Below are 18,653 nucleotides of genomic sequence, written 5' to 3' on the forward strand. Positions count from 1 at the left end.
CTATATTCTTGATATAATAACACATGCATCTTGCTGTGTCAAATACTTTTTGGGCCATTGTTAAAGGGACACTAAAAACATCTGTCTCCGAACTAATGCAATATACCACAGGACTTCAATTCATTAAATGAACAAAATATAGAGAAACAGACTTGCTATAATTAATGGGGCTAAAAAGGTGGTTTGAGCTCCTTGTTGAGGAATCTAAGATAAACATTTGATGTGTCAGTAGTCTTCTGGTAGTATTACATTTCCCAAGACACTAAGGTGTTATGTTTCAAAAGGACATATTCTTTAACATTTTATTTAACCAAATTTATGTCCAAAGACTGAAACCATTAACTGCAATTTAAAACTTGGGTTCCATAGCCAAAAAGATTTTTAGAGTCAGATAAAGGTCAAGTTCTCAATCTACTCTAAGGGCATAAATTAAAATCTGATGAAGGACTTTTTCTTATGAAATTAACAGATTGTGACCACATTTGGAAATCTGTACTAGAATTAAGAAGTTTAGTTTTATTAAAGATATTTTAATATGAAACACTCAAGGTTTTCTCCCTCCTTGCTAACCTAAAAGGATCAATAAAATAACAATAACCAAAAATATACCTGGTTCTGCCACAAGATTATTGTAGTGACAGATAAAATGAGGTTGCAGATAAAATTCACTGACTTTACTTGTCTTATCAAATGTATATTAATACTTTTTTTCTGTACTTACCAACATGAAGAATGGAGTCTACTGTTGGTAGTAAAATCCAGTTAAGTCTAACTATGTTATACATACAATGGACTAATTTTACTCCCAACTTCCCCACTAAAGCCTCTTACATGCAGTCATGTAAAAATCAAGTCAGAAAATATCCCTATGGCTCACACCTTCTGCTTTCTGCTAACTATCATGGCTGGAAGAGGAACATATGTAAAACCAAGAAGAAGGAGTGGCACTGCACTAGTAAGGAGGAAGTGCAAAACAAGTGCAGGACTTGAATGAGATAAATACGGTTATTTAATATATCATCTTGGGAGACTCCTAATAAACTTTAAACTTTTCCGAAATTCAGAACCATGTATTTGTTTACATCTTTTATGAAAGATCCCTCTTGACTAGGTCTAGCAGTGTTTGCAAATAGAAATGTGTACAAAAAAACATATACCAAATTCATGAATAAAGAAGAAAAGAGAACAAAATAAACATAAAATGCCAAATCAAGAACCTAGGACCATGAACCTCCTCACACTATAGCCTTCTCTACATGGCTAAACAATGATTAAATTTTAGCTAACATCTTTCCTTAATGTTTCCTGCACCAAAGGTATGCCAATTCTGACTTTATAAGTTCTGACTTCATAAACACAGTGCTTTGCAAAACTTCTGTAACATAGGAGCCTGAAGTATTGATTTGTGACTCATCTAATTTTTTTGCCATTAACCTTCTGAGGTAGAGTTACCCATCCAATTTTATTGGGACCATAGTTATCTTGAGTTAAATCCCATAATATTTTCAGAGAGTGGAAATAATTTTTTTTTACAAGAAAAGAAAACAGGCTTCCCAGGCCATGGCACATAAGATATATTTACAATTTTTAATGTAATAATTAAAATGGTTTTGTGTTTTACTTTAAAAAACAGCCCAGCTGTTGTTATTTTGTCACCAAGAATTATTATCTGAGGATACTGCCAGTGCTGAATTTTATAATTCGGCCTTCACAATCCCATCCTCAATGAAGAGTTGATTCCCTGATGGTTTGCACATATATTCTCACAACTTTCAGCCTTCTGTTAGATATGCCCCATCCAGACAGGGTAGATATATAAAGAATGTAATTCATTTAAACATCTCCTCCTTGTTCTGCCCCCTCCCTCTTCTCAAAAACATCTGAAGTATGAAAGTTGTCTTTAAATAAATAGGAGAAGCACCACAATCTTTTAACACCACATATTGCCTTTAAACTGAATAGTTTAGTGATGTCTTTGACATCAAAATAGTTTTTTAAGGTGGACTCTGAGTGTGTGGGTCCAGCCCAGATCTGTGGCTTGTGCAGACACAGAAACAAGAATTCATGATACTCAGATAAGTTCACATCCTAACTTTAACATACTGCTGGATATTAAATTTCTTCAAAGAGTTGGTAAGCATGGACTATTGATCCAAATATGAGTTAAACGGATTTACAAAATCATTATGTAAAGAACAAATCCAAGTTCATGTGCTGTGACATTTCCATAGTGCCTTTAAAATAGGCTGCTCACAGTTTTTCTTATAATGCTAAACCACTCAGTTTTTGATGGAAAAAGAACACAGATGGACTGTGTTTTACCTATATGAAAATTACCAATTCATTTAAAATAAACTCCAAGAGGGTATACACAGTCTAATCAAGCCATCATTTTCCTGATTAATAAGAACTACACTTAACACAAAATACTTTATCAGCAGCTGTTTTCATCAAAAAACCAATAGTCATAGTTTCACAGTTGAAAAAGTTACACATTAAAATATTTTACAATTCATTATATATTCACCAGGTTCCCATTTCCTAATGGGCTTGTAATATAAAGCAGAATATAAGGGAAAAAACTTGAAGTTGATTACTTTGACACTAAGTTTTACAGAGGACACTAAGAACCACAAAAGGCTTAGGTTCTATCATAAAATAGCAACCAAATTACACTCTTCTTTTAAAAAATCCAATTAGAAACATCTTTTTTAAAAAACCAAATCCCACAATAAGATTAACAGATTTAAATTAACAGCAGTCTAAAAATCCTAAAAAAAAGTTTTGTATAGCTGAGAATATGGTAAAAAGTTAAAGCATGATTTTCAAACAATTGATTATTTCTTGCTACAATGTATTTAAAGTTAGTTGTTTTTTTTTTTTCTTTAGAGGAGCTTTGTTCCCCTCCAAAATAATTATTGAAGGAGTACTTCTCAAGTGACTTAAGGAAACTGTAGAGCCAATAGTCAGTTACATCACATTCAATGACAAGGATTGTCAGCTCTAGGATCTGACCAATCTATGACAACTGCTCTCTGATATTGAAGTACCTGGAAATAGATCTCGTCACCCCATGCAGCTTTTGATTTTTGGTCTTGCCTTTCTGAACACTTCCTGTCCTCCTTTCTTTTTAGTTAGATCACTTAATCTATATTCTTTACAGAATTTGTCTATACTTCTCCAAACAGAATTAATTTGGTTGTAGTAACTTTTGAAAATAAATGTAAATGATGAAGTAAGCTATGTGGGCTTGTGTTTTTATGATGGAGAGGTTCTGGGGGAAAGAGGGGTAATGATAGGAACTACTGTGAAAAAAGGGAGAAATCATAAATTTTGTGCAAGGAGGCTCAAGGCTTTTTTGGCACTTGGGTAAAACACAGTTCTCTGTTAATTCTTCAGTTTCCACCATCAAATTTTCAGATTTGTACCATTTCACTGAGTTTTCCTATAATCAATCCCTGATATAGAAAAGGATGGGATGTTAGTATTTATCAACTGCATATAAGCTAAACAACACAAAATGTAATTGTGAAGTTTAAATAAGTTATGAAATATTTTGTATCTGCAAAAGAATATATCTGGTTTCCTGCTTAAAACAGAGCTTAAATTCTGCTTAACTATTCCAAGACAGTTTATAGAAATAAATTCTAATTTTGAAATTTATTTTTCTTCTTGGCAATATTATATACATGCTTTAATGAAGTACCTAAATCTTCAATAATTATGCCCTTTAAGGGTTCTAAAACAGCCAGATACTAAGAATATTTGTATTAGAGTCCCTTGTTCACTATTCAAGACTTTTACTATAAAAGTATCTGATTTCGTAGACGAATATTTTTAAAGTGATGCTGTTTTACTAGAGTATACAATGTGCACTCTTTATAAAGTTGTTCTCCAATAATATGCCTAATCTAGAAAACTGTCAGTAAATTATTGCACTATTTTTTTTTGTGTGTGTGTGTGTGTGGCACCTGGACATTTGCTAAAGCTATCTCCTAGGACATTAATCATTCATTTCAAATACTGAGTAAAACATCAGATTCTAGAGTGATGACTAGCATTAGTTCCTACATCTTGGTGATTGTTTAAAAAAAAAAAAAGTTTTAGAATGTGTCCTGTGCTCAAATGAGATTTAATGAGGTTAAAGTGAGACCTGATCACTGGGAAACGATCTTAAAAATAGTTTAACGTCCTATTTTTATCATTGAAATATGGATAAACAGCTTAAAAAGGTAAAAAAGTTCATGGTTTCTATTCTTTCATATTCTAAAGTATTATTCATGAGCATACCTCAGTAGAGGGATTTATGTAATCAGGACGATAGCCTAAATTGTGTTAATTCTGGTAACTTATTTCATATGATTGAACCACTCTTTAACTATAAAAGGGTGGAAGATGAGGGATTCATGTGAAAACAGAAAGAAATAAAAGGGAAAAAGGGTGAAGTTCAATCTGTTTTCTTTAAGTAGTTATACATTGGGAATTAGTATTAATGAGAGAGTGCCTGAGCCTCGTCTACAGACCAAGAGAAAAGCTAACCATGCTGCTACTAACAATAAAAATTTGGGGTGCAAAACAATGCATGACTATGGGACAGATTATGTAAATAAAGAATATATATTAATGATAGTTTCTATAATATAAATAGCCTTTAATAAAAAAAATAATCTTTTTAATAACATTAATACTCACTTCTATTTTCTGGAAAACATGCATGAAAAATGTATTCAGTTCAATTGCAAAAGGAGGAAAAAAAAAATCAACTTAAGGTGAACACTGTACAATTCTGGAACAAATACTATTCTTGCTCATTCTTTTTCTATGATGATTATCTTACTTTGTGGGAGTCCAGAATTTCCCTAGGAAATAAGAGTCAGATCCTTGTAAATACTGTTCAGAAAAAAACAATGAAAAAACAAAAAAACAAGACAAAAAAAAAAAAAAAGAAAAAGAAAAAAACAACAAAAACACTACCTTATAACAGGTCTCATTTGTGACTGCTTCCAAAACTGTGCAGATAAGACCCCAAATCATCAAAAGGTTTGATTTATTAAAAAGAAAAAGTCTCTGATGAAATCGCAAGAGTCCCTTCCACCCAAAGCATTTTTTCTTCATTAAACAAGGAGTCCAAAAATCCATTTCAAATTGCAAATTGATCAGCAATGGGGAAAAAAAAAGAAATTTTCATTCTTTTCCAATCTTACATAATTTAACATAAGCTCTAGTTTACTTAGCCCTAATGCAATAACAGCCTTTGTTGTATCCACATTTCAAAACAGAACATTTGCAAGATAAGTAGAACATCATTCTTTTTCTTTCTCCATCATTGCTATATATTTTGGGGAGTTTTGTTTTTTAAAAAAAGATACAAACAATCTTCAAAGTTTACCTTTTTTTTTTTTGGACTTAAGGCATAACATGAAATTGCGCATTATTCTAAAGCTTAATTTTGAAACGAACTAGTTTAGTGCTATCAAACCCTGTTTGCATTACATTATTTAAATTATATACTATTTTATTTCTGTTCTTGCTGTAAATTCTAATGCTGTTCATGGATTGTGCAATTCCTATGCAATCAGTCTTTGCCTGCTGATAGTTATTAACAGTGCAGTGTAGAATCCAGATATTAGGCTTTCAGTTTCTTAGTTATCCTTTCAGTTCAATGCATGCTGCTTAATTGTGTGGAAGATCCAATCCATTTTTGTTGTCCAGCCACCATGGTGTGCATCATTCATTTGTTTCATGAAATATTCCAAAGCCTCTTGCTCAGTTTTATCTAAGGCTAGGGTCTTTCGAATATATGCAATGTCATCAAAAGACTGTAGTTCTGGCATTCCAGAGCCAAGCATCATTGAGAAAAGATTAATGAAGAGATTGGCATGCTGTCGAATAGCTAGATAAGCCTTGTAACACATCTCCTGAAACCTATAAGCAGTAAAAACAGTTCAGTCAGTATGATGCAAATGGTATTAATACTTTCAGATCTCTGCTCAAATGTCACTCAGAGAGGCTTACTTGGACAAATAGCCGTCCTCTCCCCACTCCCCTTGTCAGCACTTTTCTATTTCCTTTACCCCACTAGAAAGTAAACTCAATGAGGATAAAAACTTTGTTTATTGTTTTATCACAAACACAAAGACCAATGTCTGGCACGTTGGGAGCTTAATAAATATTTATTAATATATAAGAACTGGTTCATACTAAAGCTTTTAGGATTTCAGCTAGGGTCAAGAGAGTTGTAAATAAAGCAGAATTTTAAAAAAGTAATTTAAGGTCTAAGACAAATGATGTATCATAGGTGGTAAGAAAAATTATGAATACGCATGGTAGTTATAGTTAATTTGACTTTTCAACTTATATGACTAAAAATGTTTTAAGCACTATTTATTATTTGCCAATACAGAGAAGATGGAGTCCAATTATTTAAAGAGCAGTAAGTAAAAACTTTGAATGTGTTATGAAGTTTAGAAATTATTTTCCTTTTAGGTCTTAATTAGCTCAATAAATTAAACTGCCTTTCATTTTCATTCTTCACAGCATCATTCAATTTTTGCTAAATAACATTTGTTACTTAAATTACCTGAACAATATTAATTATTTCTGATACAGCAGCAAGAACTCTTTATCTTGAGCTTTTAATTTCTTGAGCTTACCTCTCAAATTCTCTGGTCTTTGTACATTCTTGAGCTCCTTTACTAATCACAATTAAGAAATCTTGTGTCAAAACGAAGGGTACACGTTCTCGTTTATAACCAAATTTTTTCTTCTTGTGATCCAAAAAGTGTCCAAAATCTATATGAAACAGCTTTCAAAAATAAGAAATTATGTTATAGGTCAACACATGCAGAAATACAATATCTTGAATTAATAAATTTAGCTTAAGAACATCAAAATATTTTAAAAAGAAAAAGTCATTACTTGTCCATCATCTTTCACCATGATGTTACTATTGTGCCGATCTCCAATTCCCAAAATGAAGGTAGCCACACAATATCCAGCACATGAACGTGTAAACAGGTCTATGGCTGCATCATATCTATATAGAAGAGATAAACACCTCAGGAGTGGTGTGGAAAACAAAGTGATCAAGGCCAAACGGAAAATATTAAATTTTTATCTAAACAATGAAACAATCACTGACATTAAGGAAGAAATACTTATGTCCAAAGATCTAAGGAATTTCGAAAATGTGAAGTTTTCAAGAGTTTCTACAGAAATTTCTAGATGTTGCTTATCAAAGCATAATTCCTACCATAGTGAAAAAAATACTCATGTCATTAAACTTATTTTTTTCTAATCATTAACAATGAATTAGAAGTAAAAATCTGAATTTGTGCTAAAAAAGGATAAACAATAAGAACACTTTTACTTAGTTGAATGTACATAATTTTATCAAATTATAAGCAGTCTGATCATTTAAGCCCAAAAAACCACAAATATTTCAAAAGTTGAGCATATTTTTACCTGAAATAAGTATAATTGTTTCTTCTGGTTTAACTCAGAGGAATATATTCAACCACTAAGAGACTCATCTAACAAAAATTTACTTAACATAGTAAAAAGGAATAAAAACACTCACATTTCTCCTTTGTTCTTATCTTTGAGCCACTGATGTAGTGTGTGGCTGTTGAACTGCAGTGCTCCTTTCAGGCCACCTTTGCACTGAATTTGCATGATAGTGTGAGAATTTCTTACCACCTCAATAAGTCCTACACAGTCACCAATTGACAGACAACCATAAGGTAACATTCTGAAAAAAGAGAAACACATTTACAATTAAATAATGGAATTTTAGTACAGCAAATATTTTAATATGACAAATCATGAATATTCCATTTGTAAATTTGAATTATACTGTCAAAGTTTTTTTTCTAAAAAAACATATTTCTACAAAATCCACAAAATTACATAATTATTTACTACAGACTTCAATTGAGAAAGCACTTATTGTAGTATCAGAAAAACATTACTCAGAAATTATAGAAATAAAATATAAACATTTATGACTTTAAAATATGGATAAATTTAATGATGTTTAATTTCCATTTAAGTAAAGCTTTAGGGCAGCAGTTCCCATGTTTTTGTCTCAGGACTCCATTATACTTGTAAAAATTACTGGGGACCCCAAGGAACTTTTATTTATGAGGTTTACATCTCTTGATATTAGAAATTAAAACAAAATAAAAATAAAAGCATTTATTAATTTCATTTAAAATCAAGCCATTAGGATTCTTTAAACTACAAGCATGCTCAACAGTGATTAAAAAAAAAAACCATAAAATAAGAGAATAAATTGGAGTAAAATCTTAAGAACGTATTTATGGGGGCAGGAGAGAAAATATTCCATATGAGAAATGATCAAAAAAAAAAACTGACCACATTTTATTAATTCATCTAAAAACAAAACATCATGTGTCAATATAAATAATATCTTTTATGAAACAAAAAACCCTGTATTGCCAGGTACAGTGTTGCAATCCCATGGGCTGGGAAGGCTGAGGTATGAGGATGGCAATTCAAAGCCAGCCTCAGCAACTTAGTGAGGCCCTCAGCAACTTAGTGACACCAGTCTCAAAAAATACATACATACATACATTAGGGAAAAAAAGGGGGGAGGGGGTGCGGGGAGCTGGGGATATGGATCAGTGATTAAGTACCCGTACATTCAATCCTGGTAGCAAAAAAACAAATCGGAAACTAAAATCCCACAAAACCCAAATATCTCCCTCCATATTAAAAAAAAAAAAAATAGTGAAAAGAACAATATATGTCTTCAAGAATTTTTAATGTCTGGTTTTATAGACAGCCAGATTTTCATACATGCTTCTGTAACCAACCTATGTAAGGTATTTTAATTGAGGTACGTAAAGAAAATCTGGCATCATACAAATAGGTAGTTGAAAAAAGGAGATTGTCATAGTCTTCTCAGATAATAGCAGATATTTTTCTTAGAGACTATTCTAAAACTGGACACAAGATAGTGTCTCAAGTTGCAATATGGAATCTGAGACAGATCAACAAACTTTTCATACTGCTTTATTAAAACTGATTTGTTTATCTTGTTTTTAATGGGTATCCTGCAATGGTCATTTGGAAGATATTAATTTAATGAGTTATGTACATCTTCTAAATGTTGGTATTTTTCATTATACCATACTAAAAACTCATAATTGTTAATATTATCACAGACTTTCAATTAAAAGTCTTTAAATTTGAGGACAAATTAAGTTCAGTGGTGAATATTAAGTTTTCCAAAATTCTAATTGGTGACTGAAAGCTCAAATTTTATCCTTGGCAATAAATATTGTCATAGTTGGTTTATTTGAAGAGATAGCCACATATTGTTCATTTTCAAGAAAATGTCTGCCAAATACTCATGTCTGAATAACCACAGTTTTTTTAATCATTATTTCTTTTAATTAAAATAGTATTCCAAGAAAAAAGGAGCTAGTAGTTTAGTTTAGTTCACAGCTCAATCCCACAAATGTGTTTCCTTGATATAACTATCATTTTGCCATGTTGCAGTAGTGCTTTTGGGGTACTTCCTGTTTTATTATATCAAATATTAAGCAGAGAAAAAGAATATCAAATAGTAAATACATGTAGTCAAGGGTAAAGACATGAAGGCTTAAAAACAATAATGAAAAAAGCATACAAATTGTTACATAAAGTATCAAAGTATGGTTTTCTTTGCTCTGCTGGTCTCATAAAGCTACTGTCTCTTCCTCCTTTTTCTTTTTTTAACTTCCTAAAATAGTCTACACTTATTTTCATTTTCTCACTTTAATTCCTGTCACCTAGCTTCTATGTCTACCGTTCTACTGTAAACTCTTCTTAAAGTTAACCATAAGTCATCAAATCCAGTTTTTTTTTTTTTTTTTCTTAGTCCTTGTTTTCTAAATCCTTGGAGTACATGGCACTGCAAATGGTTTGTCAATCTCTTCCTTCTTTTGGGAACTATGAATCATTTATTCTGGTACCCTTTGACCACTTCTCTATGGAATCTTTTTTTCTACCTGCCCTGGTAAATACGGACTTTTTTTCAAGGTTGTTCTCCAGCACATTTTATCTTATTTCATGTTTTTATTTTATTACCGTTGAACATGCTCATAGTTTAAATGAGACAAATTATCCTATAATTCTTGCTATATGAAAAGCAGAGTGATAAGAAACCTAAATCTGAATTATACTTTTGCCAAGTAAAAATGCTATTTTACTTAAATTTTAACTAAAATTAAACTTCAAATAAAAATTTCACTTAAGTATTCAGAAAATATTATAAATGAAAACTCCTAAGTATTTTAAATAACTATAATTTCTTTTCTTGCAATTACTAATTTACAATTAAGTGTGATAATTACCAGAGATATTTACTTAGATCCTTTACTCTTTGAAGTTCTGCATTCTTTTTATACTCTTTGTTACTGAGAGTTGTGGTACTGGTGGCATCTTTCATGACACAGGAAATTATTATCAAAAAGGAAATGTGATTCATATAACATTAATTATCTTTGGAAAGGAAAGCAATGAATCAGTAAATCCCACCAGCACATACATCCATAAGAATGGAACTCTAAATAGAATAAAATATATTCCATGCTTGTATAATTGTATCAAAATGGATTATACTGTCACGTATAACTAAAAAGAACTAGTAAGTAAAAAAAAAAAGAGTTAAGAATCAAAATTGATGACTTAATTTTGTGCCTCAGCAGGTTACTTGAAATGTCCATTTTCTTTTTTGCAAATAAAAGGGTATTACTATTATTTGTTACTTATACTCTTTTATTTACTAGCTACTCTTATCTATTAGAGATATACAAGCCCTCATTTGGAATTACTGGCTATTTCTATCTCATCTATCATGTTGTTATAGCTAGACTTGGTTCATGCCCACTTTATGAAGCATGACAAAATTTGGAGATAATCTGATAATTGTGGAAAGTTGGACAGAAACCAATAAACTGGTAAAAACTTTAGTCGGTTTCAAAAACTTTGTTGAAAAACTGATTCAAGATTAGAAAATTTAAACTCAACTTCTGAATAAAAAGAGGGGGCTTTTGTGTCACCTATTTCCTTTTCATAATGATGACCTTCCAGGGACAACTGCAGAGTCTTTACTAGCTTTATTAGAAATGGTTCTTACTTTGCTGAAATATCATCAGTTGGTCTAAGTCATGTAAGAGGACAAACAAAAGTACCAAAGCATAATCAACCCATTAATTACTACTACATATGTATGTGTATATATCGTCCTATTATTAATATTTATTAGTATTTTCCCCAAGTTAACATACAGGATATCTTACTGATTACCTACCGAAGATCAAGACCTTGATTTTGCCAGATGTTTTCCATAATGCGAATAATTTGAAGTGTTAGCATATCTTGCCGTAAATCTGAAATTCAAATTATATGTTTCACCACTTAAAGCTATCAGTAGAAATGAGGGTATTATATTGTTTTCACATGGAAAACAAAGAGCTACATTTACTTTTCAAAATAACTTATAAGACAACAATATTTTGATTCTTTAACTCACTTTCAAAGTACCTGCATTACTATATTTGTATAACAGAATAAGTGAGCACATATTTCACAAAAATCTTAAAACATATTTAAAATATTTTTGCAAATCCTTAAACATGAACATGTTTACATTAAAGTACTGAGATAACAGAATTCACCATTGAATTGTATTTCACAATGCAAAGCCCTTTATAATCTTTCCATTTCCCCCTACAGCCTACATAATTAGGGACATTCTTTATATTCTTAGCAGACTACACTTTTTCTTTGTACCATGGTTGCAATTTTATTTTTGTAATTATTTATTATTAATGTCCCTTTTTTCTGTTAAGACTGTAAACTCTAAAAGGGCAGGGACTCTGTTTTGCTTACTGCTATAATCCCTCGGACTACCACATATAATTGTCATTTATTTTTATTTATTTATTTTCTTTTTCTTTTTTTTTTTTTGTCCAAACTTCTAAAACCCATTTATTTTCATAATACATTTCTTTTTTTTTAATTTTTTATTGTTGGTTGTTCAAAACATTACATAGTTCTTGATATATCATATTTCACACTTTGATTCAAGTGGGTTATGAACTCCCATTTTTACCCCGTAAAAGATTATGCTAAGTGAAGCTAGCCAATCCCTAAAAAACAAATGCCAAATGTCTTCTTTGATATAAGGAGAGTAACTAAGAACAGAGTAGGGACGAAGAGCATGAGAAGAAGATTAACATTAAACTGGGATGAGAGGTGGGAGGGAAAGGGAGAGAGAAGGGAGATTGCATGGAAATGGAAGGAGACGATCAGGGTTATACAAAATTACATACAAGAGGAAGTGAGGGGAAAGGGGAAAATAATACAAGGGGGAGAAATGAATGACAGTAGAGGGGGTAGAGAGAGAAGAGGGGCGGGGAGGGGAGGGGAGGGGGGATAGTAGAGGATAGGAAAGGCAGCAGAATACAACAGACACTAGTATGGCAATATGTAAATCAATGGATGTGTTAACTGATATGATTCTGCAATCTGTATACGGGGTAAAAATGGGAGTTCATAACCCACTTGAATCAAAGTAGAATTGTCATTTAATAAATGGACGCTCACACCATTCATTCAAATGATGGTTCAGCAAATGTCAAAATGATTTCAGGACTTCTGATTCTAAAGGGGTTCAAAAAATGCCACCTCAACCAGGGGAACAACTAGAGGTTGACAACAAGCCTAGATAGACTACCACCTGTTCTTCTGAGGGTTACTCTGAAATTACTTTTTTTTTTTTTAACAGAGATTTTTTTTTTATCTGCCTATCAAGACAACCTTTATTCATAATACCTTTGCTCTCCTACCCTCCCATAACTGTGTGGACACCCCAACCTCCTATTCCTTTCTGTTGCTCAGGATGCTCATAAGTTTCATCCATCCGATTCTTTTTCAAGTTCATATTTTGTGTAATGGTATACATAACTAAATATTTTTTCTTGTTAATCTGTTTTATGTTGATTTAATTTGAAGCCTAGTGCAGGAATGTAGAAAGGTTAGGCAAGCCATTTTTAGCTCCTCTAGACATATATAATCATTAACAAGAAAACATGTCTAGTGGAGCAAAACTACTTCTTCTTTTTTAATGTTTACACATACTTAGAACTGTAGGGATCAACCTCCAGCTGATCTTCATTGGTTGATAAGATTCATGACCAATGAGTTCCTTTTGAAGGATCCACCTTTAGGCAGAAAAAGGGAGCTGAGAAAAAGCATTTGTTTCCCTATGTTCTAAGTCATCTGCACATCAAATTATCATACTTGAGGTCACGTTTCCTGAATTTCTTTATATATATTATGAAAGTTGGAAGATCTGCTCAATATTCTCTATTTTATCACATGTGTATCTGAAAAATAATTTTCATGGTTCATAAATACTTTGTGCATAAAAAGATAGCTAAATTCATACATGATAAACTCATTAATACTTTTCCTTACCATCTCCATTTTTAAAGATGATCTCATTGTTCTGAAACAGTAACTCCGACATGATGTCTGGGTTCTCCCAATTCAACCACAGTGGCCTTTTTGCAGAGGACATAATTCGACACTCCTCAAGCCTTTGAAATCATTAAAACACTTTACTAGTACACCTTAGCTTCATTATTCTTTTTACTCTCAAATTTACTTTAAAAGATGTATCTAGTATAACTTTTTGAAATATAAAAAATTTAAAATTTCTTAAGTTTTAATTATGAAGTCATTCCTAAGACATACAAAGAAAAATACTTTTAAATGTTTATGTAATTATGAATTTTCAATCAATACAGGGAGACATTAATTTTACAGATATTACATTCAATTTCTTAACTATGATACCAGAAATTCTAACCACAGAAGGCCTTGAACTTTATTATTAAAGTAGTAAAAATTTATTCTAATAAATGCAGTTCTAATTTAAGATAATTTTACTATTTCTATTTTTCAGGGTAGGAAATGGGAAAGGAAGAGTATATAATTGGACATTCTTATTTTATGGGACATTTTGACTTTTCTCAAAATTTTATCCAAAAAGTACTTATTCAAATATATCAATAAAATTTCCAACAAAGCATCTTACCGGAGATTTCCTAGTTGATGAGCAGGGTTTAAAGGAGACAGAAAGCCTTGTAGAGCATCCATGAAATCTGGTTGCCTCATTTGCTCAACTAAAAACTTCATCTGTACCTGACCCAAAAAAAAAAAAAGCATAATCAAATTTAGAAACTAAGTTTGTAAAGGTGAAACTAACTTCTAATCTCTTCTTACACTGAAAATTCGGTATTGCATAGTCTTTGAATCCATGCTCTGGACTGGCTTCATTATAATGAAAAGGATTTCTATGACACAGAGTAGCGTAACTCAGGGAGAGAGAAAAGAGTGGCAGCACTTGCACCCTTCCCTTGAGAGGATGAACTCTGTGTGTGACAGTGGCAATGCTTTGGCTCCAGAGCATAGTTAGTCAACCACTGCCTACAGATCAGCTGCCACATTTTGTAAATCAAATTGCATTAGAATATAGCCATGCCCATTCATCACACATCAGCTGCCCTCACACTGGAATAGCAGAGTTGAATAGTTAAGACCAGACCATGTGGCTTGCAAAATCTAAAATACTTATTATCTGGCCCTTTAAGAAAAAAAAAAATTTGCTGCCCCTTCTTCTAGAGGAGGAGATCATGCTACCTTAGCTTAATATTCTTTCTTTTAGGCTTTTTAGAAAACATTACATTCATGTTCTCTGTTGGGTGAAAAAAGGTCTAGTGATGCTAAAACAAACTTGAAGTTGTAAAAACTTTTGCTACGTGGAGTCTCATACTACACTCAGGTTCTAGTATGTATCTAGAAAGAAATATCATTTTTTAATCCTTTCAACCCAGAGTACAAACTGCTCAGTTATCATGTAATACATGGCATTTTATTTCAGGAAGCCTTCATCTAACAGATTAATCAGCAACTTTGTTTTAATTCCAATATTTTTACATTAAAATATATTTTATATAAAAAACATTAAGTGTGTGCTAGGAAAAAGATGTTAGGAGCTAGGAATTCATAATAAATTAATTTTCATGCTGCAATTTTAAAGTTTTTTCCTTCTTACTATATATACATAAATAGCTGGAAAATCTATTCATCACAAAATAGACAGCTACTGCTAATGTAAAGATATTTCTTTTTCCATCACTGCCAACTCTATTGCTAGCTAGCACTGTGTTTCCCATACCTTATCACTCATTGCTATTTTGAAACTATTTTGTTTCTGGAACTGCAATTTTAGTTACTTATTACAAACTCATTTAAGGCAATAATGATATAAGGTAATGAATTTCACGTTTCTAAGCTATTGTATCATTACCAATTTTTGATAAGAAAACTCTAGTACAAAATAAATGCCTGTATTTATAAATATATCTAAGACCTATTTTCTTTCCTCTTAGCTCAGTTACACAATGTATAAATATATTTTGTACTTACAAATCAGTCCAGTCCCTCATCTATAAATTGCAGCATCAGAAATAGTACAATTATTTTCTAATATACTAATATTTGAACTTATATACCAGAACTTCAACAAAACCAATTAAGTTATATGCTACATGATATTTAGATTAATATAGTAACTTTCAATACAGCAACTTTCTTTTAAAATTGTTTTCTCCTTCCAGTAATATTGATGAAGATATTGGAAAAATCCATTCATTTACGTTCTCTGCCCTTTGGGGACTTGCTAATAAAAGGGATTAACCCTAACTCCAACCCCAACTTCGCTAGAGGTGAAGAATGATTTCACTTTTCACTGCAGGATGTGATAGATTAGATTGAACAAAGAATAGAGAATAGGAAAAGGTCATGAAAAACCTTTTCATTTCATATTCCTTAGCTACACTAAGACAGGGTGCAGATGATTAATTTATGTGACATATTTGCTGAGCGGCTTTGAGTCCATTTAAAACTTAAAAATGCCAAAACTCACTTCTTTCCACTCATTTTCAGAGTCATTTTTAAGATAATAAATGGAATAATAATTTTAAATACATAGGAATATATAAAAAGAAAGGAAGGAAAAAAGAGGGACTTACATTTATTGGGCACCTCAGGTTCTAGGAACTATAATGGGTACTTTGCATAGAGCATATAGTTTAGTTCTCACAACAACCTTATGATTCAAAAGTAATACTCCCATTTTACAGATGAGCAAAATGAAATCTTAGGAGCCTAAATAATGTATGCAACATTATTTAACATTACATAGCAGAGAGAGAGTGGAATCTGGATTTAAATCCTAGCTGGCTTGATGCCAAGGACCATAATCTACAGATGCACTAAGTTTCTGAACCACCCTAACACACTGCAATGAAAATTTCAAGTTTCAAAAACAAATTAAAGTCACACACCTTTTGTGTTTCATCCTTTTTTTCTTGTTTGAGAATGTCAGTTAAGTTAATGAGCTTTTCCATAGCCTCAACTTGCCTATTCAGGTGCTTCAAATACATCCCACATGCACGACAGTAGGACTCTAAAAGCAGGCCAAACCTCTGACTAACTGTTTTATTGTGCATCTCAGATCTAAAAGAAGAATGAAAAAAAATTATATATATGTACATATATGTGTGTGCATTAAATTAGTATATATAAACTTAAAAAATAAGGAAACCCATTTTGCAAGTCCAATAAATGTTACAATCCTACTCACAATAAAATGATTTAAAATCTTATCATTTAAAAAATATAATCAAGTTTCAGGTAGTTCCTGAACATGTCATTTAATAAACAACCATTTTTTAGGTTTATTTTAAACTACTTTTCATTCACCAATCTCAGCAAAAGACATAAAAACACAAAAAAAGAAATTGAAACAAAAAAATAATAAAATGATCAGAAATAACAAAATACAAGAGTTCAGTGAGTACTTTGACTTTTCTGGCACATAATTCACACTTTTCTACACTGTCTCAAATTTAAGTTATTTCTAACCTAGTGTCTAGGTCCCATTTTTTTATTCGAACGTTTAAAAAAATCACATTAGACATAGATTTAAGTTTATTTAAAAGAATATGGCTCATGAACTCTAACTTTGAGTACAAAATACACTGCCTTCTGCAAAAATATTTTTTAATTTTTTAAAATTTTTTAGTTGTAGTTGGACAAAGTAACTTTATTTTATTTATTTATTTTTATGTGGTGCTGAGGATTGAACCCAGGTCCTTGCATGTGCTAGGCGAGCACTCTACCACTGAGCCGCAAACCCAGCCCTGTTATTCTTGCTTATATTCTAGCAAGAAACATTATTGTTCTGAATTCCAAGTTAAGATTTTTATTTATTTTGGAATATTTTAATTTATAATAGAGTGAAACCTACAGAAACAATAATCTGCATCTAGCAAATTTTACTTAAAGTAGAATCAATAAAGCTTAAAAAATATTTTGGCTTTCATTCATGTAAAAAATTCAGTTTTGACTTTTACTGTTTAATTTCAAAGAGAAAAGGTTGAAGAGTTCATTACTGCTGTAATACATTTTCAGTATAGAAAATGATTCCACCCAAAACTAAAAGTGCATTAGTAATACATATTTATACATCTATTAGATGTATAATATATAAATATATTGAAAACAAGTAACAAACAGTGAAAGAATTCAGTGGAGAAATAATCTGACTTACTTTAAGTGCCAAAAGAAAAAGTGCCCAATCCTTTGATTTGTCAATGCTTTCTTGAGTAAAAATCTCACAAGCAGGTTATCCAAATATTGCTCATATTTCAGGACCTAGTTAATTAAAAGAACAAACAAAAACTCAAATGAATCAGGGTCTGTTTCTGCATAGCTGGATTTAAAGAAAAAATTTTAGAAACAAAGTACATACTATTGGTAATAAAATGAATTTGTTTTAAAAGCATAAAACTAGTTGATACAGTAATTTTGGAAATTGCATAGTTTTAGAATAAAACATTATTTTCTATTTTACCTGTACTAGCTGAATCAGGTACTGAGAAAGTTTGTCGTCTGTTAAATATTTTTCTAAGCATCGAACAGCAAAACCTCGAACCATAGGATCTGGGTAATTACAGTCCAGAAGCTCCATTGCCTGTTCAGGCTTGATTGGAGGCCAATCTTTTACTAAGCAGTACATCTGTGTATGAGAAAGACAATAAATATATCATATTTTAAAAGTAAGGATAATTGTGAATAAACTTTCTTCAACACTACCTAGTTGTTGATTTTAGGGTTCATTTAGATAAAAAACCTTAAAACTTGCTTAAAATTTTCAGTTCTAGCAAGTTTTATTTGTGAAAATAATGTGAATAGTGTTTTTTTCTCCACTATATACCATAACTAACCAATTGTCCATTTCATCTCTTAAATTTATGTAGTTTTTTTGAAAGAAAACAATTTGAGTAATATACCAATTTTGTGCAACATTTATTTAATAACCTCAAATATGCATTTACCTGGGCTACTTCATCTCTAGAATTCCATTTAACAGACAGAAGCAATTTGGGTAGAATTTCAGGTATAGTTACGCAATAGTGTCTGTTGGGAAAAACAAAACAAAATAAAAAAACGTTCTTCTATGTTATTCAAAAGGCCTAGGTGTCTAACTCTTCAATCTTTAAGTTCCA

General features: G+C 31.4%; 1 protein-coding gene across 3 annotated transcripts in view; it reads right to left on the bottom strand.

The window, feature by feature from the left end:
* Nucleotides 1-1,561: 1,561 nt before the first annotated feature.
* Nucleotides 1,562-18,653, bottom strand: part of Pik3ca (phosphatidylinositol-4,5-bisphosphate 3-kinase catalytic subunit alpha) — a 78,151-nt gene continuing 61,059 nt past the window's right edge. For all 3 annotated transcript variants that reach the window (XM_071615454.1, XM_071615456.1, XM_071615455.1), the window contains 11 exons: nucleotides 18,483-18,564; nucleotides 17,999-18,163; nucleotides 17,696-17,799; nucleotides 16,428-16,599; nucleotides 14,114-14,220; nucleotides 13,492-13,613; nucleotides 11,321-11,399; nucleotides 7,580-7,750; nucleotides 6,919-7,036; nucleotides 6,654-6,805; nucleotides 1,562-5,925 (listed from right to left, as the gene is read on the bottom strand). In XM_071615454.1, coding sequence (XP_071471555.1) covers nucleotides 5,655-5,925; nucleotides 6,654-6,805; nucleotides 6,919-7,036; nucleotides 7,580-7,750; nucleotides 11,321-11,399; nucleotides 13,492-13,613; nucleotides 14,114-14,220; nucleotides 16,428-16,599; nucleotides 17,696-17,799; nucleotides 17,999-18,163; nucleotides 18,483-18,564 — 1,543 coding nt within the window. In that variant the 3' untranslated portion in view covers nucleotides 1,562-5,654. The remainder of the gene's footprint in view (nucleotides 5,926-6,653; nucleotides 6,806-6,918; nucleotides 7,037-7,579; nucleotides 7,751-11,320; nucleotides 11,400-13,491; nucleotides 13,614-14,113; nucleotides 14,221-16,427; nucleotides 16,600-17,695; nucleotides 17,800-17,998; nucleotides 18,164-18,482; nucleotides 18,565-18,653) is intronic.

Source organism: Marmota flaviventris, chromosome 8 (genome assembly GCF_047511675.1).
Source record: "Marmota flaviventris isolate mMarFla1 chromosome 8, mMarFla1.hap1, whole genome shotgun sequence".
Taxonomy (NCBI): domain Eukaryota; kingdom Metazoa; phylum Chordata; class Mammalia; order Rodentia; family Sciuridae; genus Marmota; species Marmota flaviventris.